The 27277-nt window shown below is 49.6% G+C and overlaps 14 protein-coding genes across 14 annotated transcripts; 13 read left to right on the top strand and 1 right to left on the bottom strand.

Annotated features, from left to right (window-relative positions):
• Window positions 1–113: 113 nt before the first annotated feature.
• On the top strand, window positions 114–2066 carry TbgDal_X16820 (hypothetical protein, conserved; the record flags this gene model as incomplete). The annotated part of the gene is made up of 1 exon (XM_011780541.1): window positions 114–2066. The coding sequence occupies one exon, from the start codon at window positions 114–116 to the stop codon at window positions 2064–2066; it is 1953 nt and encodes a 650-aa protein (XP_011778843.1).
• A 1716-nt stretch (window positions 2067–3782) lies between these two features.
• On the top strand, window positions 3783–5873 carry TbgDal_X16810 (lipase domain protein, putative; the record flags this gene model as incomplete). The annotated part of the gene is made up of 1 exon (XM_011780540.1): window positions 3783–5873. The coding sequence occupies one exon, from the start codon at window positions 3783–3785 to the stop codon at window positions 5871–5873; it is 2091 nt and encodes a 696-aa protein (XP_011778842.1).
• Window positions 5874–6687: 814 nt separating this feature from the next.
• Window positions 6688–8106, top strand: TbgDal_X16800 (serine/threonine protein phosphatase type 5,putative; the record flags this gene model as incomplete). Its single annotated transcript, XM_011780539.1, has 1 exon — window positions 6688–8106. The coding sequence occupies one exon, from the start codon at window positions 6688–6690 to the stop codon at window positions 8104–8106; it is 1419 nt and encodes a 472-aa protein (XP_011778841.1).
• Window positions 8107–8508: 402 nt separating this feature from the next.
• On the top strand, window positions 8509–8874 carry TbgDal_X16790 (hypothetical protein, unlikely; the record flags this gene model as incomplete). The annotated part of the gene is made up of 1 exon (XM_011780538.1): window positions 8509–8874. The coding sequence occupies one exon, from the start codon at window positions 8509–8511 to the stop codon at window positions 8872–8874; it is 366 nt and encodes a 121-aa protein (XP_011778840.1).
• A 711-nt stretch (window positions 8875–9585) lies between these two features.
• Window positions 9586–11805, top strand: TbgDal_X16780 (hypothetical protein, conserved; the record flags this gene model as incomplete). The annotated part of the gene is made up of 1 exon (XM_011780537.1): window positions 9586–11805. The coding sequence occupies one exon, from the start codon at window positions 9586–9588 to the stop codon at window positions 11803–11805; it is 2220 nt and encodes a 739-aa protein (XP_011778839.1).
• Window positions 11806–11940: 135 nt separating this feature from the next.
• Window positions 11941–12243, top strand: TbgDal_X16770 (hypothetical protein, unlikely; the record flags this gene model as incomplete). The annotated part of the gene is made up of 1 exon (XM_011780536.1): window positions 11941–12243. The coding sequence occupies one exon, from the start codon at window positions 11941–11943 to the stop codon at window positions 12241–12243; it is 303 nt and encodes a 100-aa protein (XP_011778838.1).
• An 18-nt stretch (window positions 12244–12261) lies between these two features.
• Window positions 12262–12597, bottom strand: TbgDal_X16760 (hypothetical protein, unlikely; the record flags this gene model as incomplete). Its single annotated transcript, XM_011780535.1, has 1 exon — window positions 12262–12597. The coding sequence occupies one exon, from the start codon at window positions 12595–12597 to the stop codon at window positions 12262–12264; it is 336 nt and encodes a 111-aa protein (XP_011778837.1).
• A 172-nt stretch (window positions 12598–12769) lies between these two features.
• Window positions 12770–13153, top strand: TbgDal_X16750 (hypothetical protein, unlikely; the record flags this gene model as incomplete). The annotated part of the gene is made up of 1 exon (XM_011780534.1): window positions 12770–13153. One exon carries the CDS (start codon window positions 12770–12772, stop codon window positions 13151–13153), a length of 384 nt encoding a protein of 127 aa, XP_011778836.1.
• Window positions 13154–13542: 389 nt separating this feature from the next.
• Window positions 13543–14913, top strand: TbgDal_X16740 (hypothetical protein, conserved; the record flags this gene model as incomplete). The annotated part of the gene is made up of 1 exon (XM_011780533.1): window positions 13543–14913. One exon carries the CDS (start codon window positions 13543–13545, stop codon window positions 14911–14913), a length of 1371 nt encoding a protein of 456 aa, XP_011778835.1.
• A 453-nt stretch (window positions 14914–15366) lies between these two features.
• Window positions 15367–17790, top strand: TbgDal_X16730 (glucosidase, putative; the record flags this gene model as incomplete). Its single annotated transcript, XM_011780532.1, has 1 exon — window positions 15367–17790. One exon carries the CDS (start codon window positions 15367–15369, stop codon window positions 17788–17790), a length of 2424 nt encoding a protein of 807 aa, XP_011778834.1.
• Window positions 17791–18484: 694 nt separating this feature from the next.
• TbgDal_X16720 (hypothetical protein, conserved) lies at window positions 18485–19942 on the top strand (the record flags this gene model as incomplete). The annotated part of the gene is made up of 1 exon (XM_011780531.1): window positions 18485–19942. One exon carries the CDS (start codon window positions 18485–18487, stop codon window positions 19940–19942), a length of 1458 nt encoding a protein of 485 aa, XP_011778833.1.
• A 667-nt stretch (window positions 19943–20609) lies between these two features.
• TbgDal_X16710 (hypothetical protein, conserved) lies at window positions 20610–22808 on the top strand (the record flags this gene model as incomplete). Its single annotated transcript, XM_011780530.1, has 1 exon — window positions 20610–22808. The coding sequence occupies one exon, from the start codon at window positions 20610–20612 to the stop codon at window positions 22806–22808; it is 2199 nt and encodes a 732-aa protein (XP_011778832.1).
• Window positions 22809–23494: 686 nt separating this feature from the next.
• TbgDal_X16700 (hypothetical protein, conserved) lies at window positions 23495–23971 on the top strand (the record flags this gene model as incomplete). Its single annotated transcript, XM_011780529.1, has 1 exon — window positions 23495–23971. The coding sequence occupies one exon, from the start codon at window positions 23495–23497 to the stop codon at window positions 23969–23971; it is 477 nt and encodes a 158-aa protein (XP_011778831.1).
• Window positions 23972–24254: 283 nt separating this feature from the next.
• TbgDal_X16690 (hypothetical protein, conserved) lies at window positions 24255–27230 on the top strand (the record flags this gene model as incomplete). The annotated part of the gene is made up of 1 exon (XM_011780528.1): window positions 24255–27230. One exon carries the CDS (start codon window positions 24255–24257, stop codon window positions 27228–27230), a length of 2976 nt encoding a protein of 991 aa, XP_011778830.1.
• Window positions 27231–27277: the final 47 nt, after the last annotated feature.

The following is a 27277-nucleotide window of genomic DNA, read 5'->3' as shown; positions in this document are numbered from 1 at the left end:
CTGTTAATATATGGTACTTTGTGTCGACGTGTATATTTTTATCTTTTGCATATGTGATGCATGTGTTCTGTTCTTGTCACAAGTAGGATGGGGAAGGGGCCTCTGCACTGTAAATGACATTTATTTCCTTCCATAGTTTGGGGGAGGCTCTGCGGAGTGCATTTCCGTGTCTACCTCGACTGATGCTGCGATGGGGGTATATTGTATTGCGGAAGAGGAGAGATTTTCTTAAGAGAACAGGAGAGACACGATGTCCCACCGTGGCGCCGAATTCCCTTTTGCCTCTGTCTGCTACGCCTTGCTACTACTGTCCGGAAGGGATGCAAGAAACGCTTCTGAATTATATAAATGACGGGAATTTCAGGTACCCCACGATTTCAGCAAACCCTGTTCCATCAATGCGTGACTGGTGTGTGGGGAGCAGTTCCGCGCAGTCATTGCTGTTGTCTACTACGAAGGTTGGCGTGGAACCCCCGGAGGTTCTCGGTGCATCACCGACACCAATCATTATTCAACTCTTTCGTTGCGAACAGCGGCTGAATATTGCTGATTGTATGAGGACTCGTTTGCTTCAGAAAGAGCTCCGACGCACCGAAGGAGGGTTGCAGTTTCTTCACCAACTGTCTAAAGGATCAAATCCAATGGATCAGAATATGGTAGCAGCATTGGAAAGCAAACCATCACTTGCTGCTGAGTCTGTCTCGACAGTTTCTGCTGTGGAGACACCTTATTCAGGTCATATTGTGTGGGAGAAAGATGGGTGGTTTTTTGATGATATTTTTTCGTCCTCAGAGATAGAGCTGCCAGCTTCTAGTTCCGATTCAACTGGTTATTGGCGTGCATGGATTGTTCCGTTTCGTGGACCGTTTTCAAAATATTTCCTTCCACGAATGCAAGACATTCACCAATTTCATGTTGAGGAGGATATCACATTGATGAATGTGGAATTCAGTGATCGGGCAAATCAGAGACGTTATTCCGCTAATTACTCTTCGTTTCATGCAGGCCGGGTCCTGAACTACTGGGCTGCTACAGGAGAGCCTGTACAGCTTGAGAATCGTATGGACAATGAAGATATGGAGGAAAATGATGATTCCCAAATCCACTTAGCTTCAACGCCATGCTGTTGGTTCACAATGACCGAAATATCCGAACGCAAACTATGCTTGCGACATGGTGGCACGGTACACAATCTTCCTTTTCACTTTGACTGTTGCGGTTTCTTCTTGCATCTCTGCCCTCCGTGGTTTGTCCTTTCTGAAACTGAGGTGTTGCAAAGATACCCTATTTCCAATGAGTCTCTTGTGGGGGCATGCTTTATACCCGAATATGGAAATACGGAAAATGTGGTGTCTGCTTCCCGGCAGGAAGGACCTCTTTGTGGAGGAGTCATCTTTGTTCTCCAAGAGTTGGGGGAATGGCGTGTATTTCCACATCAGCACGTGACGGTAAACTTTGGTCGCGTTTCATTACCTTCAACAGACTCTCTTCACCGAAATAAAAAACCTTTACTTTTTGTTGAAATCAACGCAGCCGTGGAAATGATGTACTCCTGGTCCAGTGAGCATTGCAAGCAAACTTCAGTCGAATGTGACTTCTTAAAGCAAGTTATTGATATATTTTTATCTATTTCATCAAAGTGCTCCGCGGCTTCCTTCATCAACAGTTTTATTGAGTGCTGTGGTCACCCTCTCCCCTATTGTGAGGCACTGTCGCCACTTGCAGACGCAAAAGATTCCCCTGCAACGTTATGCATCCCCGGAACTGAGGACCAACACATGCCACATGTTGTAGAAACTAACCGTACACCTTATTCACTCAACAGTGGTGAAATGGCAACGGGACCTTCTCACCTACAGCCTGGCGTTTGTGAGGGATTAATTGAAGTTGGACGGAGCCGTTCCAAGCGCACCTCACAAATACCGAACCAAAAATGTGAATTACCGTTTATACACGAAAACAACTTGGGGCCCTGTGACGACGCGTGGGATATTGGTATTGTTCTGCTTTCATATGAATATTGCATTCCGGCGGTGAAGGCAATGGATACGGAGCTAGTTGCGTAAAGATACTGAGGGGATGTGGTGTCGGCTCTCTGATTTTCTAGTTGACATGAAAACCTAAAATGCAATAACTTGATATCCTCATTCTTTTCCATCGTCACATTGTGAGTCGACAAACGGAATCATTGCAGAATACTCGAGCGGTGCTCATCACAATATTCTCATTTGAGAGAGTACATTACCTGTGGTATGTGACCAAGAACTCATTGCTTACGAAACTAGACAAGTGTATGATGCGATTGTATCCCAGATTTCCAGGCGACGCTGAGATGCATGTAATCGCATTCTGATGCAATGTATGTTAGCACAGTGAGGTATGTTTCCGTAGCAACACCGTGTAGTGAAGTCGCTTGTCCTAGCAACTTGTGTTATGAGTAATGTGTGATTATGTTTACGTAACAGTTATGCGAATAGGGGATGCATCAGTGAAAAGATGTCATGACAACTGCATTGTCTTGTCTTTTTCGTGCCAACATGGTCCTTATTTTACACTGATATCCAGCGCAACGTCTCTGTCTAACGCCTCACATGTGCAGAAATCGTTGTGGGGCGATTTCAGGAGGCGGAGATATTCCAATACCGTTTACTCTGCGTGATGTGACTGCAGTTGTAGTGCGCACTGACGACCCATCATGAGCGAGAAACCAACTTTGCGTTTACCAATCTGTCTGATTCTTCCCTTCTTCCCCTCGTTACTCTTTTTCCCCTTCTCTTTTGACTCTTGGATCATTGGACTATGCGAAATGTGACATGTTATGGGCACGACACCGCTGCGACGATGAGAAACTGTCTAACGACAGGCGGACCGACACATCCAATGAGGACTCTTGAATGTGTACAAATGTTGAGCAGCGGTGTTGATTGTACCGGCATTTACCGTCCCTAACTCCTTCCTGCTATGTGTGTTTACGCTGCATCTTTATTCACTGTTGCTGTATCGACGCCCATACAACCGCCCCACACCGTGCTTTGCATGCATTGTGGGGTGATACATGTGGCGGAGATGTTCTGCTGCATGGCTGTGTATGAGGACAGAAGTTGTAGTGCGCGACTGAGTGACAACTTAGTGCTGATTGATACCAACGCTTTCAGCAAGAGTGCTGTACTTGACTGACACGTACCTGCAGTAATTTCCCCCATTGCTGTTTCTTCAGTGTTACCTTCTATTTCTGAGGAGGCCCGTAGCCACGGCATGCCTTTTTGGTGGTGCGTTGTGGGTGGTGGCTTTCCAAGAGGCGAGGCGAGTATGTCGGTGCCTTGTGTACACACCGTCTATCCTCCTTTCTTCTAGTTTCTTCCCTGTGATATTCCTTATTGTGCCACCAGGTGGTTGTTGTTTAACTGAATATTGAAGTACACATGTGCTATGGTTATGTTAATGCTCGGTTGTTAATATGCCCGCTGCGTGTCGCACTTTAAGTTGCCACACGGACGAGGCATGGTGCAATATCTACCTGGGGCACTGTTCTAATTCATATGATATTGCTGATACTTTATTTGCCGTCTACCGTAAGTCGGGAAGGGTGCATTTTGCGTTGAGCGGTGGTGGATGACAGCCACTGGGTTTCGGTTTAGCCATTAATGTTGCTTTTACTCGGGGGGTTATTGTGCATGATGTACCAGGGTTCTGCTGCATCCGCTGGTTGCTTAGCACGCTCGTGTGTCCATTCTTGCAGTTATTGAAAATTTGCGTTCTTCTCCTCACGTCTATTTCGTAGAATGCCGGCGTTGCAATGGTTAGGAAGGAAGTGGCGCACTGGAACTGATGATTTTTTTCTATCCAGCTTCGTATTTTTCTCCGCTCTCACTACTAGTGGGACCCTTATACTATCGCGCTTTGGCGGATGGTTCAGTGTTGACATGAAGGGATGCCCAGGAGTTCCTCCAAAATACGAACGGTGTGTGTATGCCCTTGGAATCATCAGCTGTGTTGGCGCTTCGTTTCACCTTGCTAGTGCGTTGCTGAGTTGTCGTGGTGGTCCATTCCATGTGTCGAAGCGGCGTCATGTGGGCACGCTTCTTTATTTGACGACAGCAACGGCGCTAAGTTGTTTGCCGCTCAGTTCCGTTGTTTTGAAGTATTCCTTGTATGACGGGTTTATGAAAATGTGCGATCCATTTTCAAGACGCTCCCTGTACGCATCTCTGCTCGTCAATATCGTGGTTTCGCTGCTGCATGTCATCTCCCTCCTCCTTTCATTCGACCCCAATGGGGGTCGCAAGTGGGGGGACTCAGAGGAGTACAAGATGTTGTGGGGCAGGCGGTGTCGCCTCCTTTGTTGCTGTTGCTTCCGTCCAGCAGAAGACGACGATGACGTGTTTGAGGATGCAGCAGCTACTCTAGCTGCGTTCTTTCAAGGTTATGATTTGGTGCCCAGCGACATATTTGCGGGCATGATCCTGCTACACGACGCACAGCGGCGGGTGCTTCTTGAGCGTGTGGCGCACGTTCGCTTTCCGCCACCAGATGATGGGTGCAAAGAGCGCGTTAGTAGCCAGGCCCACTACTTCCCTTTGCTAACCTCACAGCAACGGCAGTGTGTGGTGGAACTGCGGCAGTACAGCCGTTTTTACATGGCCGCTTATGGGTGTCTTCTGTATCTTCATATGAACCTCTGTACTGGCCTACCGAAGTTGTGCTGCAGCGACCCAAAGATGTGCTGCCGCAAGCGTGCAAACTCGCACCAGGGGGCGGGTTGCTTCTGCGATCTGACGGCTGCCCTCAAGGTGAGTGGCCTTGCAGAGGAAGATATTATCCTTTCTAATTGGAGGAATGCTCTCTTTCGCCCTGTGTTCTACGTCGCTTTGGACCGAGAGACGGCATCCATTGTTGTTGCAATCCGTGGGACGCTCTCATTTGTTGACTGCATAACCGATGTGACGGCTACCCCGGAGCCACTGTTTATTCCCGATCTGGCGAATAGTGAACGCGCGTGCGCCAACGACTATTATGTTCACGGGGGGATAAAACGGTCTGCTGAATACGTGTTGCGCGAGCTGAGGGAGTCGGGTGTGCTCGAGGCGGTGCTGCATGGTGGGCTCAATAGCTACAGACTCGTCGTCCTGGGGCACTCGCTTGGTGCTGGTGTTGCCGCGGTACTTAGCATCTTGCTCTACGCCACAGAAGAGGGCGTACGGGAGCGGTTGCGATGCCTTGCGTATTCACCACCTGGGGGGCTGATGTCACCGGCTCTTGCGAACTACAGCAAAGATTTTATCTTAGCCTGCTTTGTCGGAAACGATGTAATCCCACGGACTGCCTCTCACACTTTTGACGATCTCCGGGAATCAGTGCTGGACGTGCTGGAGAGCTGCAACATGTCGAAACCGTTGATTTTCGCGAACAGATGCATTCTAGGAAGGCGGAACAGCTCGGCGGGCAGGTGTGAACCGTTATCTTCAGAGGAAAGCAGGGCAGTGCGAGCGCAGTTGCAGTCCAAAGCGTGCGTACTCCCTATGGATCAGAGGAAACTGTTTCCCCCATATACGCTGGTGCACTTACGCAAGGCCGTGGTGCGGTGGACTCCTAAAAGCTGTTGCTGCATCCCATGTTGTTGTTGCAGCAAGCGTGAGAACGTGTTTGTCCCTACATTCGAAACTCCGGACGACGTGCAAACCGTGGTGTGCTCCCCATCGATGTTTTCCAACCACTTCCCAGACTACGTATTTGACGCGCTTGAGGAAACAACGGAGCGGCTGCAGCGCGGTGAGCTAGAGCGATTTTTCGATTGTCAATACTACAACACAACCAACTTTGCGCACCCCACCTATGGTGCAACGCCCGTTAACGGTGGCATGGGCGTTGTGTAGTCCGAAACATCTTTAGCCCACACATGTGGACTACGGTTGGCGTGCAGCCGCAGGTTCTTGCTACGACGATTTTTCTCTACATTCCGGAGGACCTTACTTCCTCACGTTAATTTACTGTAATTGAGGCGGTGCTGGGAGGTCCACGACTGTGTGGGTTACTTATTGCATGTGCCGACAGATGCTGCTCTTCGTGATTCCCAAAACTATTTTTGTGAGGTCCCCCACACGTGATGTTGTCGGTTTCGCTCATATGTGTATGTATACGTATGTTGTTTACGGTAGTGGGCGTGTGTGCCTCGGAGATTTGGGATCTTGATGATCTTGTGTTTCATGATTAGGGTCGCAACACGGGAAGTCGTCTTGAGAGGCCCTCTAACCGCCGTTACTGACGGCTGTCTTTTTACGTTTTTTTTTGAGCAGTGTAGAGTTCTCGAGGAAGTCTTCCGTTTCGTGGTTGCCGTAATGCATGTGGGGTTGGTTTCGACTATTTGAAGTTCCTCGACTCATTTCCTATTTCTCAAGCGTGCTTTGCTGGTCTCACCTTCCTCCCTCTATTAACGCGCCATGGATGCAAAGTGGGCCACCACAGCTTCGCGTTAGGGACTGGCCGGTGGCGGGAACGGGGGGTCATTATCAACTTTTCCGAGAGAGTGCGTGCAAATGCCAACACATTAGCATTCTTTAAATCATTCTCTTTGCATATCCTCTCTATTACTATGATTATTGTATATATATATATATATATGACTCAGCTAAATACGTGTTCTTTCTTTTCCTTTGCTTCTTGAAGCATTGGCTGGAAGGTCGTGTTGCGATGGCCGGGGTAGAGGAAGCAGACAAGCTGAAGCAGCTGGGAAACGCAGCCTTTAGTGAGCGCAAGTGGCACCTTGCCATTGACATGTATACGAAGGCTATCGAACTGACAAAAACGCCAACATTGTTTTGCAACCGTGCACTTGCAGAGCTTAGAGCTGAGCTTCCCGGTGCGGCGCTTGCTGACGCTGATGCGGCGTTAGGGATAGAGCCAACCTTCGCAAAGGCCTATTACCACAAGGCATCCGCGTATCTGAGCCTTGGAAAACACAAGCAGGCGCTGACAAACTACAAGAAAGTTGTAGATTTGGCACCACAAAATACCGATGCGCAGGCGAAGGTGGAGTTTTGTAAGAAGGAAATACGCAGAATCAACTTTGAAAATGCCATTACGACTCCAGACGAGGCACCGCTGTCGCAGACAATTAAACTGGGCAGTGTGCGTGCTGATTACGATGGGCCTCGTATCGAAAATGAAACCGTCACCGTAGAATTCGTGGAAGCGATGAAGGAGCATTTCAGGTTAGAGAAACTCATTGACCGGCACGACGTTATATTTATTCTGTTGGAGGTGCAGAAGATTCTGAAAAAATGCCCCAACTTTGTGTCCATCAACGTGCCAGTTGGTGAAGACATAACAGTATGTGGTGACACTCACGGGCAGTATTACGATCTCCTCAATATATTCAAGTTGAACGGGAATCCCTTGGAAACGAACCGGTACCTTTTCAACGGTGACTTTGTGGACCGCGGTTCGTACTCATTTGAAAATATCATGACGCTGTTTGCGTACAAAGTACTTTACCCGGATCACTTTTTCTTATCTCGTGGGAACCATGAGGGTATTTCCATGAACCGAATGTATGGGTTTGAAGGGGAAGTAACCCAAAAGTACAACAGCGAAATGTTTCGCCTCTTCACGGAGGTATTCAACAGTCTTCCAATCGGTCACATTATTAACAACGAGGTGTTTGTAGTGCACGGCGGTCTTTACTCCTCGGATAAGGTGACATTGGACGACCTGCAACACCCTAACCGATTCCGTGATATACCTGAGAGCGGTCTAATCTGCGAAAGCCTGTGGTCCGATCCACAGCCGATGCCTGGGCGAGCCCCAAGTAAGCGTGGGGTGAGCTGCCTGTCTTTCGGGCCGGACGTAACCGAAACGTTCCTAAACAATAACAACCTTAAACTGCTCGTACGCTCTCATGAGGTAAAGGACGAGGGGTACGAGATAGAACACGGTGGCAAATGCATTACAGTCTTCAGCGCACCAAACTATTGTGACCAAATGGGCAACAAGGGAGCATTCATCCGTTTTACCGGCGGTGACATGAAACCAAGATTCACAACGTTCGCGCACGTGCCGCATCCTGGGAAACGGCCAATGCATTACGCCACAGGATTTGGCCTGTTTTGAGGAAGAGTAAAAAGGAATGGAGGGAAAGCGAGACATCGCAGGGGAGAGCTGTGACCAAAGCCAATGCACCCGTGACAAGGGGCGGCGGGGGAAATATCATTGGGAAATATATTAGTTAGGATGCGTATATGCATGTGTATTTGTGTATATATGCATGTGTGTAAGCATCGTTGAAATATGCCTTCTCTTCCTGCGCAGTTATCGTCCCTTCGTTGGAGCCTCTGTTCTTCAGACATCTTCCGTGCGCAGGAGGTGCGTTCTGCAACTATTAGGTCAAGTGCACTACTTGAAGTGGGATGGGGGAAAAAAATAACATCACCACTAACAGGGGTTGTATTTCACTCTCGTGCTTGTTCTTCTTTTCCTATTCTTATAGTTTGTTGGCTCACCTGTGCCTAATCAATGTCTAAGTGGCTCGCAGCCGTTTGTATCTCCCCTATTCGATTTCTCCATCGGACGGCTGTAGGGGCTGGTTTATGGGGACCTGTTTCGTGCATTTTTCACACTATTGTCCATATGAAATGCACATACCACCTGAAGCTGCTCCTTTCTCAATCTCCAGTTGCCGCTGTCTTCGTTGTGTGTTTGTCCTTTGTCAGATTGCAATATATATATATATATATATATATATATATATATATATATATATGCCATTTATTATTTTACCGTGAATTGTTTCTTCTACAGATTTTTGTTTTTTCTATTCTTGTTTATCATTTCACTGTGTGTGTGGCGCCCATCCTAATCCACTTGAAGAAAATGCAGTGATATCTAAGTAACTAAAAAGTGAGTAATGAGGAAGAAGAAAATTAATTAAAGGGCAAGAGGGGAGGGGGCGAAAGGATTGAATGAAGAAACGTAAGCAAATGAGGACATGCATCTAATCGTATTTGCGCAAAGGTTCTTGGGAGAGGGAAGGAAAGGAGTTGAAAGCGTCTGGTAGTGGTGGTGGTAATTACGACCTGTTACGGCATCAGTGCTGGCACCGCATGACTGATTGGCGGGTGACGGCCCGTCCCCCCTTCCATATTTATTTTCGCGGTGTAGATAAGCAGGTGCTGTTTTACAAAAAAAAATGATAACATAAAGAACAACGCCGTAACAAGAGCGCAAAATGAAGAAGCAAGGGAAGAGCACATATATTTTTACTTATGTTATATATAAATGTGCTTCTCTTCATGTGAGCATATGAGGGTTGCGGCGCTGAGATTTCCTCAGCGGGTACCACCACGAGGACTGGTAGGTGGCCGGCGCCAGTGGTGGCTTTGACTCCGTAAATATTTCTTGTTGTTCCGTAATAACTTCTCCCTTGTTGCGTTCAACGTCTCTCTGACGTGTAGATGGGACCACTACCGCACGCAGTTGTATCGTGTCTCCATGCTTTATATACCAAGGTTCTTTCTTCAACCGATGATCGGGATTGGTAACTGAGAGTGGAGCGAAAGGAAGCGAAGGAAAGTTAACTTATTAAAAATTTTAATGGTATTTGGCGTAAGGCGATGTTCGCGCGCTATCCTTTCTGGGGTTCTGTTTCTACTGCTGCTTCATGTGGTCAAACTGCCCCTTGTCGCAGCTGCTAGGGAGCACGGCATAGAAGAGCCTGAGTCGAGCTCTTCTGGCGGTGCCTCTATTCGCAAAACGGAAAGGCATATTTACACCATCTTGGACCACGTAATCTTAATATTGGTGTGTCTCTCGTTCTCCGCCATATTTGCCGGGCTAACCATCGGTATTTTGTGCATGGACACGCTGACGTTGAGCATAATTGCAAGTAGTGGTCGAGAGCCGGACAGGACGCACGCCTCACGGATACTTCCTCTGCGCCGCCAGGGCCATGTGACTCTCTGCACGCTTATCATCTCGAATATGCTCATGAATGTTATCGTGGTGCAACAGCTAGGCGCCCTCACAGAGCTGCTCTGTAAGTTCAGCTATATCAGTGGAGCGTGCAAGGATAATGGCGGTGCACCAGGCATCGCATTGTTTGCTGTAAGCACCTTACTTATTCTTATCTTTACCGAGATCGTCCCTATGTCCATATGCAAGTCCAAGTATTCATTGGCAATTGCAGCGGCGGGGTGCTCAGTGGTGCGTGTGGCAAGGGTCCTTGTTTATCCCGTAGCAATGCCACTGGGTCTACTGTTGGACCGCTTGGTGCCGCACGACGCTGGTCAAATATACGATCGCAATGAACTGCGGAAGCTAATGATTCTACATTGTGAAGCGCACGGTGAGCGCAGTGGCCTCGCAACGTCTGAACTGAAGCTGCTCATTGCCGCGATGGACTTCCAGGAGAGGAAAGTCTGCGACATTATGAAGCCTATGGAAGAGGTGACCACCGTGAGGGTGGATGATGTTCTCACGCCGTGTTTGATTGAGTCTCTGTGGCGGAGCGGACGGTCTCGCATTCCCGTGCAGGAGACATCGGGAGGGTACCGTGATGTTCTGATTGTGAAGGACCTGCTGTCGATGCCGCCGCTGATTGAAGGTGCAACGCCGTTGACAATCGGTGAGTTCGTCAACGGGAGTGCACGGACAGCCCTTGCAGTGCACAAGGACACTCCCCTGCCAACAGTCCTGAGGATGTTTCAGCACGCGGAGACGCAGATGCTGTTTGTCTCGGGTACAGACACCGTTAGTTTACTGACAGATGAGAATATTAGTATGAGCATGTCTGTCACTTTGAATCAGTGTACCGCTTTACGTGACACAGAAATCATTGGTATTGTGACACTAGAAGATGTACTAGAAACCCTTATAAAGGGAGAAATATACGACGAGTATGATAGTTATGAATTCCCAGCGCACACCAACAGTGTTTTTGGGGAAAGAGAGGTGCTGCTGGATCTCTGCGGCGTTCCACCCCCGCTTTCAGAGCCTGCACAAGTTCCAAGAGTGAACTTCTATTCCTACTACATACAGCCCGGCAGTGATGGCACCCTGACAGAGGCGCAGATTTGGGCTGTTGCGTACTACTTGACCCGCTCGGTTCCGCCTTTCTACCTCTGGCACCCAGGGTATGTAAAGATGTTGCTTGACGAGTGCGGAGTCGATCAGTACACGTTCCCTGCTCCCGTACCAAGCGGTGAAGCTCCCTCTAATTCTTACCCTCCTCTGAGTGGCACGTTGATCGCGGGCAACACTGAAGGCACACGAGACGCACCGAATTCCACAAATGATCTCATCTCCCGCGCCACAGAGGAGCGCGCCGTGTTATATCGTAATGGTGTTGAATCATCTGTGTTCACCCTAATACTGGGTGGTAGGGTAGAGGTACTTGTCGCCTCCTGCAACTCCCTGTTGAAGCAGCGTTCTTTCGACTGGTTGGGGGAAGGTGCACTGCAACTGCAGCGCTACATCCCAGATTATGATGCAGTGGTGTTGCACCCCACGCGCCTCTACCGTATTCCGAGGGAGTTGTACGATAGGTATCAAAGTTTTAACAGCCATTATAACCGTGCATTTAATGCCGGCCTCTCCGCAGGAAGGTCACATGACGGCGCTACGATTTTGAATGTTACGTCCCTTGAGATGTCACCCATAGAAACTAAGGATCATCCTGATGGCGCGGCATATGTTGACATAGGGGAGGAGGATCATCATCCGATGAGTCCAGAGAGTGCGTACGGAACCTTCAGGGGCGCTCGCAAACCGGGGTCACGGTACGAAGAGATGAAGCTTCTAAACGCTCCCAAGTAGGAAAGTAATGCTTTGCAAAGCATTCCTTGTCTCTCACGGCTGTCAGCGCCCCTTAGGTGAAGACTCAGCGCAAACGGATTTAATTGTTGGTCATATGTGTTCACAACCTCTTCGTTTTTCATCAATTGGTCTCATATGAACTGTATGTTTCGGGGGAATGAGGAAGTTTATCACCTTCATTTGGGTGTAAAAGGGCTGGAGGACATCAAGAAGCAGTTTCCAAAACTCTTGTGTGTCGGTTGGACGTTACCTCCAGGCACATTGTGTGTGCCCCGCACCCTTCCTTGGTTACGTATCGTTTTTGTGCATTGCAATGCCTTGGTTTCATTGTTTGCTTGGGTCGCCAGCGAATTGAGTGCTAGGTATGACATCACGGTGTATGGTAACTTTCCTCTCCTATTCATGAACACGTGTAGTGGGGAGGGTGTGTTGAGATGAAGTGAGGTGAGGTGACGATCAGCCCCACATTGTCCTGTACATTTTAGGGGGATTAAGAAGTCGGAGGTGCAAATACAGCATACCTGCGGGTGCGAGGTGGCTGTCACAACTCTCTTCCCCCTCCCTGGCTACCCACTGCTTCAAAGTACGCCATGCTGCGGTCACAAAAAAAAACTCTAGTGCTGGAGGATGAGGATAGAGAGATAAAACGCATTCGCCGACTGGAGGGTTATGGCGGTCCGAGATTGTGGCAGGAGTACGCCAGTGGATGCGCCGTTGATTAACTGTAGTCAGAATAAGGATAACGTGTTCCAAACGTGCTACGACACATTTTTGCAGTCGAAGTTCACGCATCGTTTTTTTTTGTTAGTAATCCTCGCACCTGCCCTACTTTCCGTCGGATGTTTGATATCGCTACGCTCATCTTGATATGTCTTTTTGTCTCTAAATGTCTCCACGACTTTCTCCTCTTACTTTTCTTTTGCTTGAATTACCTTAAACCAACGAGAATAAAGTTAACAACCACATGGATAGTGAGGAAGGTGAATTCGTTGTATATGGCGACTGCGGAAGCGCCGAAGATGCCCAATTTGATCAGCTGGTGGGTGCCATAGAGGATTTTATGGTAAATCTGGACCAGGACGCCATGTTGGCGAAGTTACCGCCCTTTTTCTCCGTATCTGATGAGCACGAGCGACATAAAATTCATAGGGAGTTACTCAAACGCGTTGATGCAGATTTAGATGAACATGTGCTGAAAAACTGTCAGAGCATCGGATCGATGGAGAATGCTGTTCGCATACTGGAGTCGCGCAAAGAGGAAATCTCCGAAGACGTGTTGGACTTTGTTAGTGACGGCTTCCTTGACTACAATATCTTTGTGGAAGCATGGGAAAAGCGAGATCAATAACGGAACCGTGCTCCCCCGGTATCCCTCCCCGACTCTCGTCCGTTAAGGGTAGTGATCGCGATACCGAATTATTCGTAGCGTTCTTATCCAAGAGAAAGACACTCGAGGTGGAATATGTTTGTGGGCCTGTTACGCGCTTCGCCGGTAACTGCCAGGGAAGTGTGCGTGAGAGAGAGCTATGTTAAGACTCACTTTCCCGTCACGTGGTATACCTCAATGATTTCGCTTCTCCCACTCTTATCGCTGTTACTTCTGACGAGATTTGTTCTTTGTTGTTACGTTGTCCTGGTTTCTCCTTAGTTGCTCTCCTCTCCTTCTTCCTTGTTTTTCGTGGTGACTGGCAATGGTTCTGTCTTTTCACTTCTACAACGCCCCGAAGGGCTGAATGGATGGCCGAAACCTTTCAGTTGCTGCCAAGCGAGCAGGGTGAAACATTAGGGCGATTCTGTGCCGCGAAAAGGGTGAATGTCACGGACGTATGGCTTCCGTTGCAGTTGCTGCGCCCGGCTCGCGCAAAGGACGATACCCCAGTTGTACTCTCACCAAGTACAGCTGCCGTGCTCCTGAACCACAAAACTGGAAAATTAACCACCCGCAGGAGCGAGATCCTCGCGCTGGTGCCTGTGCTGTTTGCTGACGAGAGGAACTTTGCATTTCCACTCTCTGCCATTCCGACAGACTGCACTATTTTTGCTCGGGCTTCCAAAGCAATGGCAAGCAAGCGTATCCCATCAGGGTTAACGGTCATGCACCGTTCAGTTACACCCGCACAAGCGTTGGCCGAGGGGTCTTGCCTTTCTGACGCTGAACCGCAGCCTAAAGTAGCGAAGAAGCAAGCATTGTCGGATTCGGGGTTGACTGTTGGTAGTGTTCCGACGGCACCAGCGAGCACGGATGCGTCCGCAGGGCAGGTGAATAAACGTGCGAGGAGTGATGCTGCATTTGATGGGTTCCTGCAGGAGGCGTTGGTGTCACTGAGAGGCGGTAAGAGTACACCACGTGAGGGTGTCATTATCAGGGAAACGTTAGAGAATTTAATTCAGGTGTGTAATGCCCCACCGCTCCACTTTGTTACGCAAAACAAACGAATGACATCACTTAATGTGCTGGGTTGCATCTGGAACGTACCAGATGAGCGAGTGATTTATCGTGTGTTCCGCCGCGGTGGCGAGGGAGAGGGCCCTAGCACGTCCACTCATACAGATTCCGAGCGTCTTATTGCCGTTTTTATCATCGACAATGTGTTGCTGAAGCGTGAACCTGCAAAGCCCGGTGCGCACAATGAAGGACCGTTGTGGTCATTGGTTGATGAAAAATTGCCTGAAGTCGCCCGTGCTCTGTCGGAAAGGGGATATCGGATCGTGCTACTCGACCACTACCCTGCTCTCCACCATGGGAACCACTACGCGCTTCACACGAAGTTAATACCTATCGCCGAATTATGTAGGCAGCACTTCACGGCGGACGTGACGGTGGTAATCTCTGCAGTGTCCAACATCAGCGGATCGCGCAGACGAGACGCCATTCCCTTTGTACTCCCTCATTCCGGCTTGTGGGAGTTCTTCGTTACACAACTCAATGGTGGAATGCGGGCGGAGAGGGACTCCCTGCTCGTAGGGTTGACGATAAATCCGGATGAAGAGCACAGGGATATGGGGTGTCAGGGGCGTAGAGATGTGCTTTTTGCGATAAATTGTGGGCTTAGGTACGTTGACGGAGCGACGGTGAGCCGGGAAGTGCTGGGTCACGAGGATGGTTAACACATCTTCGTGCATCTCCCTTTTTCACACATCGGCGGCACTTACCCCACAGATGGTCGAGCCAAAATATTTTTGTGTACGTACCTCTATTTGTGTGGATTGCGGATACAGTAGATGCGCGAGGCGCAGATGCAGAAGGAATCACACCATTACCAGCGTCAATTAGCCGTAAGTTCCCCCCCCCCTATACACACACACACACACACACACACGCATATGCATCCTTCATCCACGTACGGACATACACGTGTATATATGTGTGTTTATTGAATTTCACATACGTGGGAGTAGGGATGTGGACTACAATGCCTTCAAGGGGATCGTTCTCCTCCCGTTACTGAAGTTAGCTTAATCAACGCTGTTCTAACAATACACAATCATATATATGTATATAATTTTTTTTCAGTATTTTTTCGCTATTGTTGTTTGCTTGAGTAGGAAAAACTAGCAGTGATGATGCTATCGCTTGTGCTATCGTTGATTTTCCTCTCCGTCACCACTGTCAGAAGTAAAGAAATCACGAAGCTGAATTCCGAGTTCAACCTTGATGCCTCGGACTATGGCGAGGGAATACTCCGTCTTGTGTTGAAGCCAAATAAGGACTGGTTTTATGAGGTGGATTCGGTAGTGGTAAGGGAGCCAGTGGTCGGGGAACTTCAATCAAAATGCGACGGTGCTAGTTGCACAATTTCCAGTGGGAACTGTGCCATCACCACAACAGTGGAAGGAAACAGATTCCAGGCAAATTACCAGTGTGCTGGCTCCATGCTGACCTCCGTGGATCTATCATTGGATCACCTAGAGGAACCATCTGTGAACTTTTCCTTTCCAGTCGCTCAGCGTCTCTACGGCATTCCGGAGCATTCTATGGATCTGGCTCTGAAGGGAGATGTCACCTATCTGATGTACAACACAGACGCATTCCAGTATAAAATCAACGACCCCCAACCACTGTATGGTTCTATTCCCTTTCTCATCGCGCACTCAGTGAAAGTAACCACTGGTGTGCTCTTCCTTAACAGTGCCGGAATGAAGGTAAAAGTGCTGTCCGAAAATGGGATGGGTTGCCAGTGGGACGCTGAGGCTGGGTTAGTTGATTTATTCTTCTTTCCAGGCCCCACACCTGCCCTAGTGCAACAACAACATGCCTCTATCACGGGTCCTACAATTCTTCCCCCATACTTCAGCCTGGGTTTTCACCAGTGCAGGTGGAATTACCGCAGTACGGAGGACTCGCTCGGTGTTGATCAAGGCTTCGACCAACACAATCTTCCCTACGACGTTCTGTGGCTTGACATCGAACACACTGATAACAAAAAATATTTTACGTGGGACAAGGACACATTTCCCGACCCTAAGTTGCTTGTTGGGACGTTAGCCTCAAAAGGTCGAAAGCTTGTAACTATCAAAGATCCTCACGTTAGGGTCGAGCCGGGCTATTTTGTACACGATGAGGCCATGCAGGGTGATTACTACGTGAAGAGCAGCAGTGGGGACGGGCCCTACGTTGGGCAATGCTGGCCGGGTCGCAGTTCGTGGCCGGATTTTTATAACAAAAGGACACGGGACTGGTACGCCACATTCTTTCACCACGATAGGTATGAGGGGGGAAGCCATGATGTTCACACATGGGTTGATATGAACGAACCATCCATATTTGATGGACCTGAAAAGACAATTCGTCGCGATGCCAAACACACCAGTGATAGCGGGAAGTTGGTTGATAACAAATACATTCACAACATATATTCGTTGTATACCGTGATGAGCGCACACCAGGGGCACTTGGAGTCCAGCAAAGGACTTGACCACGTGAAGCGGCCCTTCATTCTTACACGGAGCTTCTTCTCTGGCTCACAGCGTTATTCAGCCATGTGGACCGGAGACAACATGGCAAAGTGGGATCACCTACAGAATTCCTTCCCAGAACTTCTGTCCCTTTCGGTCTCCAACTACGTTTTCATTGGTGCGGATGCGGGTGGCTTCTTCTTTGATCCAAGCGAGGAACTCTTCGTGCGGTGGATGCAGGCAGCCGTTTTCTACCCGTTTATGCGGACGCATTCACACTTGGAAACGAAGCGTCGTGAACCATGGATGTTCGGTGGGGCCGCGACGGACAGAATCCGTGCCGCCCTGGCGCTTCGCTATTCGCTTCTCCCCTACATCTACACACAGTTCTTCATCAGCCATAGGACTGGCTCAACTATCATGAGGCCCCTCTTTTATGAGTTCCCCCATGAGGAACAATTCTATGATGAACAGTACACTTTCATGTTTGGTCCGTCGCTGCTTGCATCGCCTGTCATCAACGAAGGTGAGACAGAAAAGGTTATTCCCATTCCTAGCGGCAGTAAATGGTATTCTTATGCCACTGGTGAAGTGGTCCTGCCAGGCCAGCACCGCGTCAAAGTGGATATGGACTCTATACCGTTTTTTCTCCGCGGTGGCCACATCATTCCAGCAAAGTTGCGCATGCGTAGAGGGACATTCGGAACCAAGCATGATCCCTTCACCCTCTACGTCGCGCTGAACGATAAAGGCAATAGTGCGGGAGAGTTATTCATTGATGACGGAGAGTCATTTAACTATGAGTCGGGGGCATACATCCACAGACTGCTGTCATTTACTGATGGCCGCCTTGTCAACACGGTGCACCCTAATTCGACGGCGAATGCGATGTTTACCGCAAAGAACAGGGTGGAAAGGATTATCATTCTCGGGTACGAAGGAAAGCCGAAGGTGGCCATGATAGAAGTGCCAACGCAGTCAGTCATTATGGGACGGGAAGTTGACTGTGAGATAGAGGACGGGTCCCTTGTACTGCGGAACCCGGATCTTCCAATAAGTGACGACTGGACCATTGTGCTGAAGAGATAGGATGGCGAGGCTGGCGGGTTGCTGCCACATTTCTCTGGGTCTGATCTTGTTGCTCATGCACATCGGCTCTGCACTCATCACTCTTTTCGTTTACCACCTCTGAACAGCAACAATGAAAGGGGAGGTAGTTCGTCTGGGAAAGTGGTAGGCGTCGTGTTCTCATTCTGTTTTACGTGACGGCATGTCCTGTTAATCATACAGCAGCATACGCTACTGACCCTATTTGAAGATACGTCGAGGAGGAAAAAGTGAAAGGAAGCGGGAACACTATGCATCTAATCTCTTACCGGTATGAACCTAGAAAACACTAAGGTCATAAATTCTTTGTGAATAATTGAACATGGGAAGGCCATGGGAGGAGCAATAAACTCGCATGCACCAATTCTGAGAAGATGGGCGTGTTGGAGTCGGAGGGGGACAACAACGAATCGCCGTTGAAGAAGATGAGCCTAAGTATTTCAACGTCAACGGACATACGGATGTTTGTCGCGCCTTTGTGGCGAGGCATTCCTCCACGCCGTTAGCTGTTAACTTTCTCTTTGTATCATCGCAAATTATCCCTTCTTTGCTTCTGGTACCAACCTCGCGGGACAGTATAGTTAGGCAACGTGGCGGAGCGCACGTACACGGACACATACGCAGGGGTGGAAGTACAAGCGGCGCTGTTTTTTTTTTTTTTTGGCATTGAGGCGGCATGTTGCGCCGTGTAGGAGAGCGCGTCACGGGAGGCATACCGTGCATAGTGGCGCCCGTTGTGGGCCCTGTACGCTATTTCTGGGACCCATATGGACATCAACCGGAGTCCATGTTTCTTGACCGAAAGGATCTTGAGCAGATGTACCCCACTCGGAAGCCAAAAACGACCGGTGGTGAGTTTGGGTACGAGCGAGGTCCTTACTGGGCGGCGATGCTTGTCCCTAATCCCGCCGTCCGCTTGCCACACGAACGACGTAGGCTTAACCCAAAACCGGCGAAACGGGTAACAGTGTTCGGGGCTAGCGGATACCTCGGTGGAGAAATTGTGCGTGAGTTTTGTGAGCACAAAGACATTGAGAAAGTGCGTGCCACTACGCGGTACCCCACACTGATACCAGAGGGGTCGGATTTGGATCTCTTGCTGCAAAAATACCCTGAAAAAATTGAACTTCATGAGTGCGATGTAACCGACCGCATCCAGGTTAACGTTGCGGCCAATGGAAGTGACACCCTCGTTTTCGCTGTTGATTACCACGCTGAATACGCTAACAACAGCCATCACGACGTCTTTCTGACGGGGTCAACAAACGTAAGTTGGACAGCGCGCAGCGTACGGGCGGAGCGTGTCATATTCTGCAATGGATTGGACGCAACATTTGCCTCAGAGTCCAACTACTGCGACTTTCGCGCTCGTGCCGAAGACGCTGTGGGCGCAAACCATCCGGACGCCACGATTATTCGCTTCGGCCCGCTGTACGGGAAGAATTACCGCTACCGAGGGTTGGGCCGCTACATCTATCCTGCCTGCTTTCCGAACTCTCTAGTGCAACCAACTTGGGTTGTTGACGCTGCCCGAGCTGTTGTCCGTTGTTCCATGTCCCGACGGGCCGTGCGCTACAAGTTTGATCTGGGAGGACCCCAGACTTTAACGCATGTTGAGGCGTTCCGCGACATTGCATCCCACTTCGACGCGCGCCTCGTCGTCCCATGTTACCGTGGCATAGGACGATTTTTTGGAAAACTTTTACCGTGGGTGGTTCCAAACCCGTGGTTTGATGACAACTGGATTGTTACTTATGAACTCGATCAGGTGAATCGTCGTAGCACTCTTTTCGATCGTCTTGCATCATGGGAACGAATCGCGTATGCCCCACACACAATAGCGGAGGCTGCTGCAATTGAGAAGGGCAAAGTGAAGCTCCCTCCATTGCATGAGCTTGACGTGTCCTACAAGGCCCTGGAAGCAGCTGACAAAGCCGCGTTTGATTTAGAGGAGGAGAATGCTAAGAAGTTTGGAATCCACCGCGCAAAGGCGGAACCCGGTTTTGGTCGCACAGACGGTTTGGAGGCGCTTGCGCAAGAGATCTATCCAGGGCAGCAGTTCCGTATTCGTCCGTTGGAGGGTGCCAAATATCCCTCTAATGTGAAGAATCCCGGACCTGTGGCTATTCATTAGTAGTTGTCGTTAGGACAGCGTTGCCATTCAGCAAGCATTTCGGTCTGGAGATACCTCTTCACCCCACTTGTAGGTAGCGTAGGGGATTTGGTCCTTTTGTAGCGGTGAATGCTTGGGAATTGTAAAGATAAGTTAGGGATAGCGAAAATCGTTTAGTTAGGTGCTATTGGAGTCGGTAGGGGAAATACCACCTTTATTCCCTTTTTCTAACCCCCATTGTTTTAGGCGGGGTTGCAGTGCCACTCGGAGGAAGGAGGGGGAAGCCATCAGTGTTGGATCGGAAAGAGGAGCGTTCCACTTCAACAAGACTTTTTTTGTTCCGTTGAAAGTTAGTGCCATTCTTAAGTCCGTCCACTGCTAAGTAGCGTTTGGATTGTACTCAATATCTCCTTTCATTCACTGTCCCGCATCAGTAGACTGTCTGTGGCGCTGTACTTATCGGGTTCAATTGGCAACAGTTTGTGCAGCGGTTTCTCTTTACTAGACTTTATAAACCAAAACAGTTACATATGCTAAAGAAAATGTGTACTGCGCCTTTTTTTTCCATTTGAACTCTGCATAACACCTCCCTTTGTTCTATAGCAGTGCGTGCAACTGCGGACTAACCCGCGTGAACACAGTTTAGTTTTGCGGCGCATCACGTGTATATTATTTAGATTGTCAGGGGATGCTGTCGTCCCGTAGCAAGGGGCCGGCGCCTCGGCCGCAGATGCGTGTCTGCTATCTATGTGGTCAACAGTTCGGTAGCGCCTCAATAGGCATCCACATACCACAGTGTTACGCAAAGAAGGTAGCGCAGTGGGAAGTGGCAGACCCCGCCACGCGCGGAAAGCGACCCAAACACCCCGACACTGTCAACTGGCAGGGATCGGGAGTGAGTGCGGAGAAACTGATGGATGAGCAGTTCCAAGAATTTACGAACAATCTCGTACCTTGTGATAGATGCGGACGGAAGTTCCTTCCCGATCGACTTCCGGTTCACCTACGCGGTTGTAAGGGTGACAGTCGCTGCCCATCTGCAAGTGCCAACCGCAGTAGAGCGGGAAGCACGAGAAGCTTGGCTTCCAGCGGTAGGGGCGCGTCACCCTCAAGGGATAGTCAGCGAGGAGGACAGGGGAAACGGACCGCTTCTATGGGCCCCGGAGCCAAGCCCCAGCTTCCAATATGTTACCTTTGTGGTCAGCAGTTTGGGACGAGTTCTATCGGAATTCACGTGCCCCAATGTTACGCAAAGAAGTTAGCGCAATGGGAGGCGGCAGATGTGGAGACACGCGGCAAGCCACCAAAGCATCCAGATTCCTTTAACTGGAAGGGAGAGGGTTGTGGTAATGTTGACGAGCACAATGATGCACAATTTGCTGAGTTTGTTAGAAACTTGGAACCTTGCCCCAACTGCGGTCGAAAGTTTCTTGCGGATCGCTTGGTGGTGCATCTCCGCTCCTGCAAGCCCGGTTCTACGGCAAGACCGCCCCCAGCACCGAGTGCACCCCAATCTCGCCCTCCCACAGGAAAGGTCCCTCAACCGAATACGGGGAGCCATGTGGGGGGTGCTACAGATACCGCCGAACGATCACAATCGCGGGGTTCTGCGATAGGTACAGACCATAACAGAAGACTTTCTAACATTAATCCAAAGTTAAAACGCTTGCCGAAGGGTGGAACGGTTGATGCGGATGGGCGCGAGTGCCCGCGGTGTAGTGCCGTTGAATATGATAAAAATGCAAAGTACTGCAGGGAATGCGGCGCTAACCTGGCGTCCAAGAACCTTGCGAAACCGTGTGCGCAATGTGGAGAGTCGATACCCCAGGGATCTAGGTTCTGCGGCACGTGTGGAGTGCCAGTTAATGGTGCATCAGCGGACGAACGGGGCGAAGGAGCTGAGAATGTTAATGCACCGACTGTGCGGGTACTGACTTGTCCAGCATGTAGAGCTATATGTGATGCTGATAGTAACTTCTGTGACAACTGCGGAGGAGCCCTAGGTGACGCGGAGCCTCTTGCTGTAGGTGGAGCGCGAACCCCCGCTAAAACCACCAAAGAAGTTATGTATTGTAAAGGGTGTGGTGAAACTGTTGAGGAGCTCTCGGCGAAGTACTGCGAAGAATGTGGCGAAGTCCTTGAGAAGAAAACTATCGAAGACGTTAGTGAGGGTCCTCCGGCGGCAGAATGTACGTTAACTCCGCATGGGGTTAAGGAAGTTTCTGCTCCTCAGAGAGCTTTGTCGACGGCGCCGCCATCAACAACAAATGATGACAAGCGACACTCAGCCGGAGGGTTCAGGCAAGCAAACACTAAAATAGGAAGCAGTGAGGATAACCGCGGTGGCCCCAAAGTACCTTCAAGGGGGCCTGGCAATCTCTCACCCTCTTCCCCGAAGAAATGCACGCAGGAATCCTATACGGCAACTGACTACGAGGCGGCAGAAGTTGGGGAGCGCCTGGAGTGCCAGAAGTGCGGCAGAAAGTTTGCCCCAGAGGCACTGCAGCGGCACGAGCGCATATGCGCATCGCAGAAGCAGCGAAAGGTGTTCAACATGCGGGCTCAGCGTCTTGCAGGCACCGAAGCCATGAGTTTTGCCAAAAAGATCGATACTACCGCCAGTGCCCCAGCGCCACCGAAAAAAGATTGGCGTGCCGAAAGCGAAGCATTCAGACGATCCATGAAGGAGGCGCGAATGGTGGACAAGGTGCTGAAGTCTGGCGGCAATTTGCGCAATCTTCCACCCCCAACCTATAGTGAGAACAGCCATTACACGCCCTGTCCACACTGCGGGAGGAAGTTTGCCCCGGACGTCGCGGAGCGACACATTCCACGCTGTGCAAACACTGTGAACAAACCCAAAGCTCCTCCGCGAAGGCGGTTTTAGGGACATTATGACTGAGCTCATCAATTTGGATGAAATAAAAACGATGTAGTTATAACGGATATTGTTGTGACGCAATGTGGTGCACATGAACAAAGTACAGTGGGAGGTGCGGGCTATGAGGAAACAGAGGTCAAACATAATTAAGTAGTCTCACGTCGGGTCTGCATAAAGCGGTCTCTATCTTGACTCGTATTGCAATTGTATCGCTCATGCCTTCTTATTTCATACACCACGTGCGCTGCGACGAATTCAGTCCATGAGGCAAACCATGCGCTCGCCTTCCTTTTTTTTTGTTTTTGCTACCTTGTCTTATTGCTCGTGCGCCAGTGGGAACTGTTTGTGGTCCTTCGTTGTTGTAAATTCTATGGTTTGGTGGCGAGCCACGCTCTTGTACTGGTTATCATATATGTATGCATGTAACCTTCCTCCTCTCTTCCAAATGTAGCCTTTTGTGCTTCAGTATATTCCGACTACGGGAACCTTTAGTTTACTGAGTCTGTGGCACTTCAATTACATTATTCTTTCATACATCTGCTCAGTTGTGTTCCCCTAGTTTGGCACCTGCACCTTACGCAATGCAACTTGTACCTTAAACCTTCTTCTCTTCACTGAGTGTAAACGACTCGTTCCTCTGACAGCCACTTGGGTTGATACCTATTACAGATAGCACCTGAACAGTTTTCGTTATGTTTAGTCGGTGCCAGCGGCGCGCCATGAATCGTGGGCATCTCGCCCCTACACCATCGAAGTACACCGACCAGCCTGGAATGTGGGGACCTGGCACTGGACCAGTTAAGGACACACTTGCCCGGCGCTCCATGTTTTTTCGTATGTTGGTGATGAACAAAATTGGCCGTCTGACGAAACCCTTTCGTACAAACCGCGTACGATGGATCTGGCGGAAGACCCAACTGCAGTTGTGGAAGACATTCGTCATGACAATGGTTTTCTTCTCTGCTGTGATGTTCGGTAACATATGGTTGTCCTTTGTCTATCACGCCTACACGGTGGGACCGACAACTCCCGTCCTTGAGCGCAAGGTACGTGAACACCGCGTGTCAAAACAAGTTTTGCAGATGGTTAGGGAGCGAGAGAACGAACTGTTAGCTGAAGAAGAACTGGCAGCTGCAAAAGAGGCGATCGCCGCTCAGAAGGCATTGTAGTATCAAATAATCGAAATGTAAGATGTAGACATTCTTCAACGTGAACAAACCTTATCGACGACATTACCCATCCCTCTTATATTCAGATGAATGCAGTGAATTACTTACATATGCGTTCGGAATGCGACCGTGTGAACAACTGCTCCATAGAGGTGGCAGTGGCGTGGTCGTTTGTGCGCTCGGCTGTTTATTCGCCCCCCCCCCCCTCCTGTTCTTGTCTCGGTGTTTTTGTTATATGCACTATTTAATTCGGTGGTTCATCCCAACATTGTGAGGTGCAAAGATGGAGATACATTTGTTCTTCCTCTTCTTTTTCTCTTCCTTGGTTGCTATACGTACTGTGTTTTTTTTGTTATTATTATCATGTCGGGACACTTTGCACCTCAAAAAGGGAAGGTGCGGGAGAAGCACATTTCGTGTTGCGCAGATGATAGACACAAAGCAGTTGTGCTCCAAACTCGATGGTGTGCTTCATCGATTCACCACCCATGGGAAAGGTGAGGACCTCGCCAATTGTGAGGATATGCTATCAGATATTAAAATCGTCACAAGTGCGGTTGAGGGGGCAGCCGCAAATCAAAGCAGTGATTCTCCGCTCCCAGTGAAGGTGCTGGAAGAACTGCGACTTCTCGGAAGCGCATGTTGGAACGTCACAATGCGGTGCACGGACCACAGTAGAGAGCATGAGCGAAGACTGAAGGTAGCGTTGCGTGAGTTTGCGACTAGGTCGTTCCTTCTTGGTAATTTTGTGTACTCGGAGGAGAGTGTTCGACACAGTTACTTTACTCACCATCCAAGGGAAGCAGAGCAATGCATACTAATGTGTCTGAAGACGTCGCGTGACCTCTCTCTGAATCATATGCCAGAGGGTTCTAAGGCACTTCTTGCCGCTGTTGAAACCATCGTTCCCCACATACCACCCGGAGTAGTACAACGGTTGCCACACCTCAAACACCGTAATTTGAGTTGGGAATTTGAATACACAAAGATGGAGGTGATGTGGAACCTCGGGCATCTGTTTGAGTCGTCACAGTCATGTGAAAGGCTTGCGCAAATGCTGTTGCGAGACAACACGCTTCACCGCACTTTGCTCGAGACATTCTTCCACTTCGTTTTCACGGTAGGCAGTGCTGAGGTGGAGCCTCCAAATGAGTGTTTCATACGCGACATGCTTATGTCTTCGATTAACGTTCAAAATTACCTCAAAGAGAATGGAGGAAGTGACGCACCCTGCCGCCTGCCAATGCTTCGTGGGGCAACGCTAGAGCAGATGGCGTTATCGTGGCTCCGGGAAGGGAACGCGTCAGAAGCGGTTCGTTGGGCGGTGGAGGCAGACTCCGCACTGCAATCCAATACATCCGCTTTATTGCGTCTAAAAGCTACCGCAGCAGCAGGCATGGAAAAGGAGGCGTCTGTTCAACTCCGCGAATATGTCCAGAGACTCGACGTCACCGTCGATGACGCGGTGGCTGTCTGTTTTGACTTTCAGAAGCTGTTCACAACAATGGAAAGCGGTTCAGTCGAAAGCATGCAGTTACTACAGAACAGGACCAAGGGCACTTCGGCTGCCGAGGGTGTCACGTTTCGACTTGTTCAGCTCCTCCTTCACAGTAAAGATACCGAGTCTTGTCGTTCCGCCCTGCAAATAATGCGAAATGAGTGTTTGGACTTCGAGGATCCGAAATATCGACGCTATTGCTTTAAATGGCTCTGGGAACTTAGCGACAACGCAGAATTTAGCCACGGAGAGGCAGTGGAAAGTCTTGAGGCAGCGATCCGCCTTGCAGATTGTGCAAGCGACTCTGAGATCAATGCTCTGCAGCTTCACCTATGCACAAAATATGTGGAGTCTGTGGAGCAAGGACAGCAAGTGAACATGCTGGCAAAACCAAAGGACATTCTGCTTAGGTACACAGAGCGAAAACCACGTTGTGTCTTCGCCCACGCGTTGTTATTCAAAATATTTGTGATGGAAGGAAGCGAGACATGCATGAAAGAGGAAATACACCAACTGGTGGCATGTGAACCCTCGGAGTTGGTAACCCCAGCCTTGTGCACTGCTATCAACTGCTGCCTAAAGCGGAACTGCCTCAACGTTGCCTCGTTGGCCGCCTTGCAAGCTCTCCTCTCGCCGGTACCCTTCGCAGATGTCAGGACAGAACTTGAGGTTCTACGGGTGTACGTCACCACGGCTATCAATAGAAGTTGCGCGCACTCTGATGACGACTTGTACAAACTCACGCAGCGGATTCAAAACATTCTCTCGGAGGGCTCTGCCACGCTGAAACTAACACATGACGAAGTAATGTGGTGGACGCAAGCTTTCCTTTTACTAGGTTCAGAGTTCACACTCGAAGCTAGCGCCACAAGTATTGCCTTATTTCGAACAGCCGCTTGCATTGCAGAGCAAGATCCGTCGCCTAGGGAAGCGGGCACACAGTCACCGTTGTTGGCTGCCATCTTGTGCATGTTGGAGGACGAGTTTCGGTTGTTTTCAACAGGTAATCCACTGATTGACTTGGCGGATCTTGAGAAACACCTTAACGCGTGTAGGGATCTTATCTCAACAACTTATACCGCGGAATGTCGTGTGACATTTTTGCTGAGTAAGTCTGAGTGGCATTTGCGTGGCCCATCGATCGAAACACCGCAGGAAATGGATGAGATAGTGAGGGAGCTTTCCACTATCCCTGTGCCGTATAATGTTTACGAGGCGCTGGCAGAGGCCGCCACGTTCGAGGCATCCCGTGTCCCAACAGAATGTTCCTATTTACGAGAGTTCGCCATGGGGCTGTTTGCGAAAGCCTCGCTCGACTTAATGGAAAGAGTTGCGGCTTCCACTGAGGTTCGGGCGGGTGAAGAGGAAGCGGTTGCTGAAACCCTTACAAAGAACCTCTCTTGCCTGTACAAAGCCTTCACTTTGGGATCCGACAGAAAAGAGCAAATGTGCATACTGCAGCACCTCATGAGTTTCCTTTCTCTTCCCGTGATGGGTATTACCGTCGGCACCTTTCTTGGGCGCTACGGTGCGGTTGGGGAAAGGGGCGTAACCGCCAATAACTCCTCCGCTTTCGCCCTACTCATTTTGGAATATTTTACGGTCGAGGCGTGGAACAATTCCGTCTTCTATCTTCACATCAACAATACAGAAAAGCAGGGTGAGTGGGTGCGTGCTGCCTGGGCTCTGGTTGACATTCTCCCTCCAACACACCGTGTTGTCTCTGCCCTACATGCACTGAGAGGGATCACAGGCTGCTGACCTGCCCAACTGACAGATAATTCTTTCAAGTTCATGGGAGCTCCCTT

This window comes from Trypanosoma brucei, chromosome 10 (genome assembly GCF_000210295.1).
Source record: "Trypanosoma brucei gambiense DAL972 chromosome 10, complete sequence".
In the NCBI taxonomy this organism is placed as follows: domain Eukaryota; phylum Euglenozoa; class Kinetoplastea; order Trypanosomatida; family Trypanosomatidae; genus Trypanosoma; species Trypanosoma brucei.
Note: the sequence above shows the minus strand (reverse complement) of the source record. Positions and strands in the feature narration are given on the sequence as shown.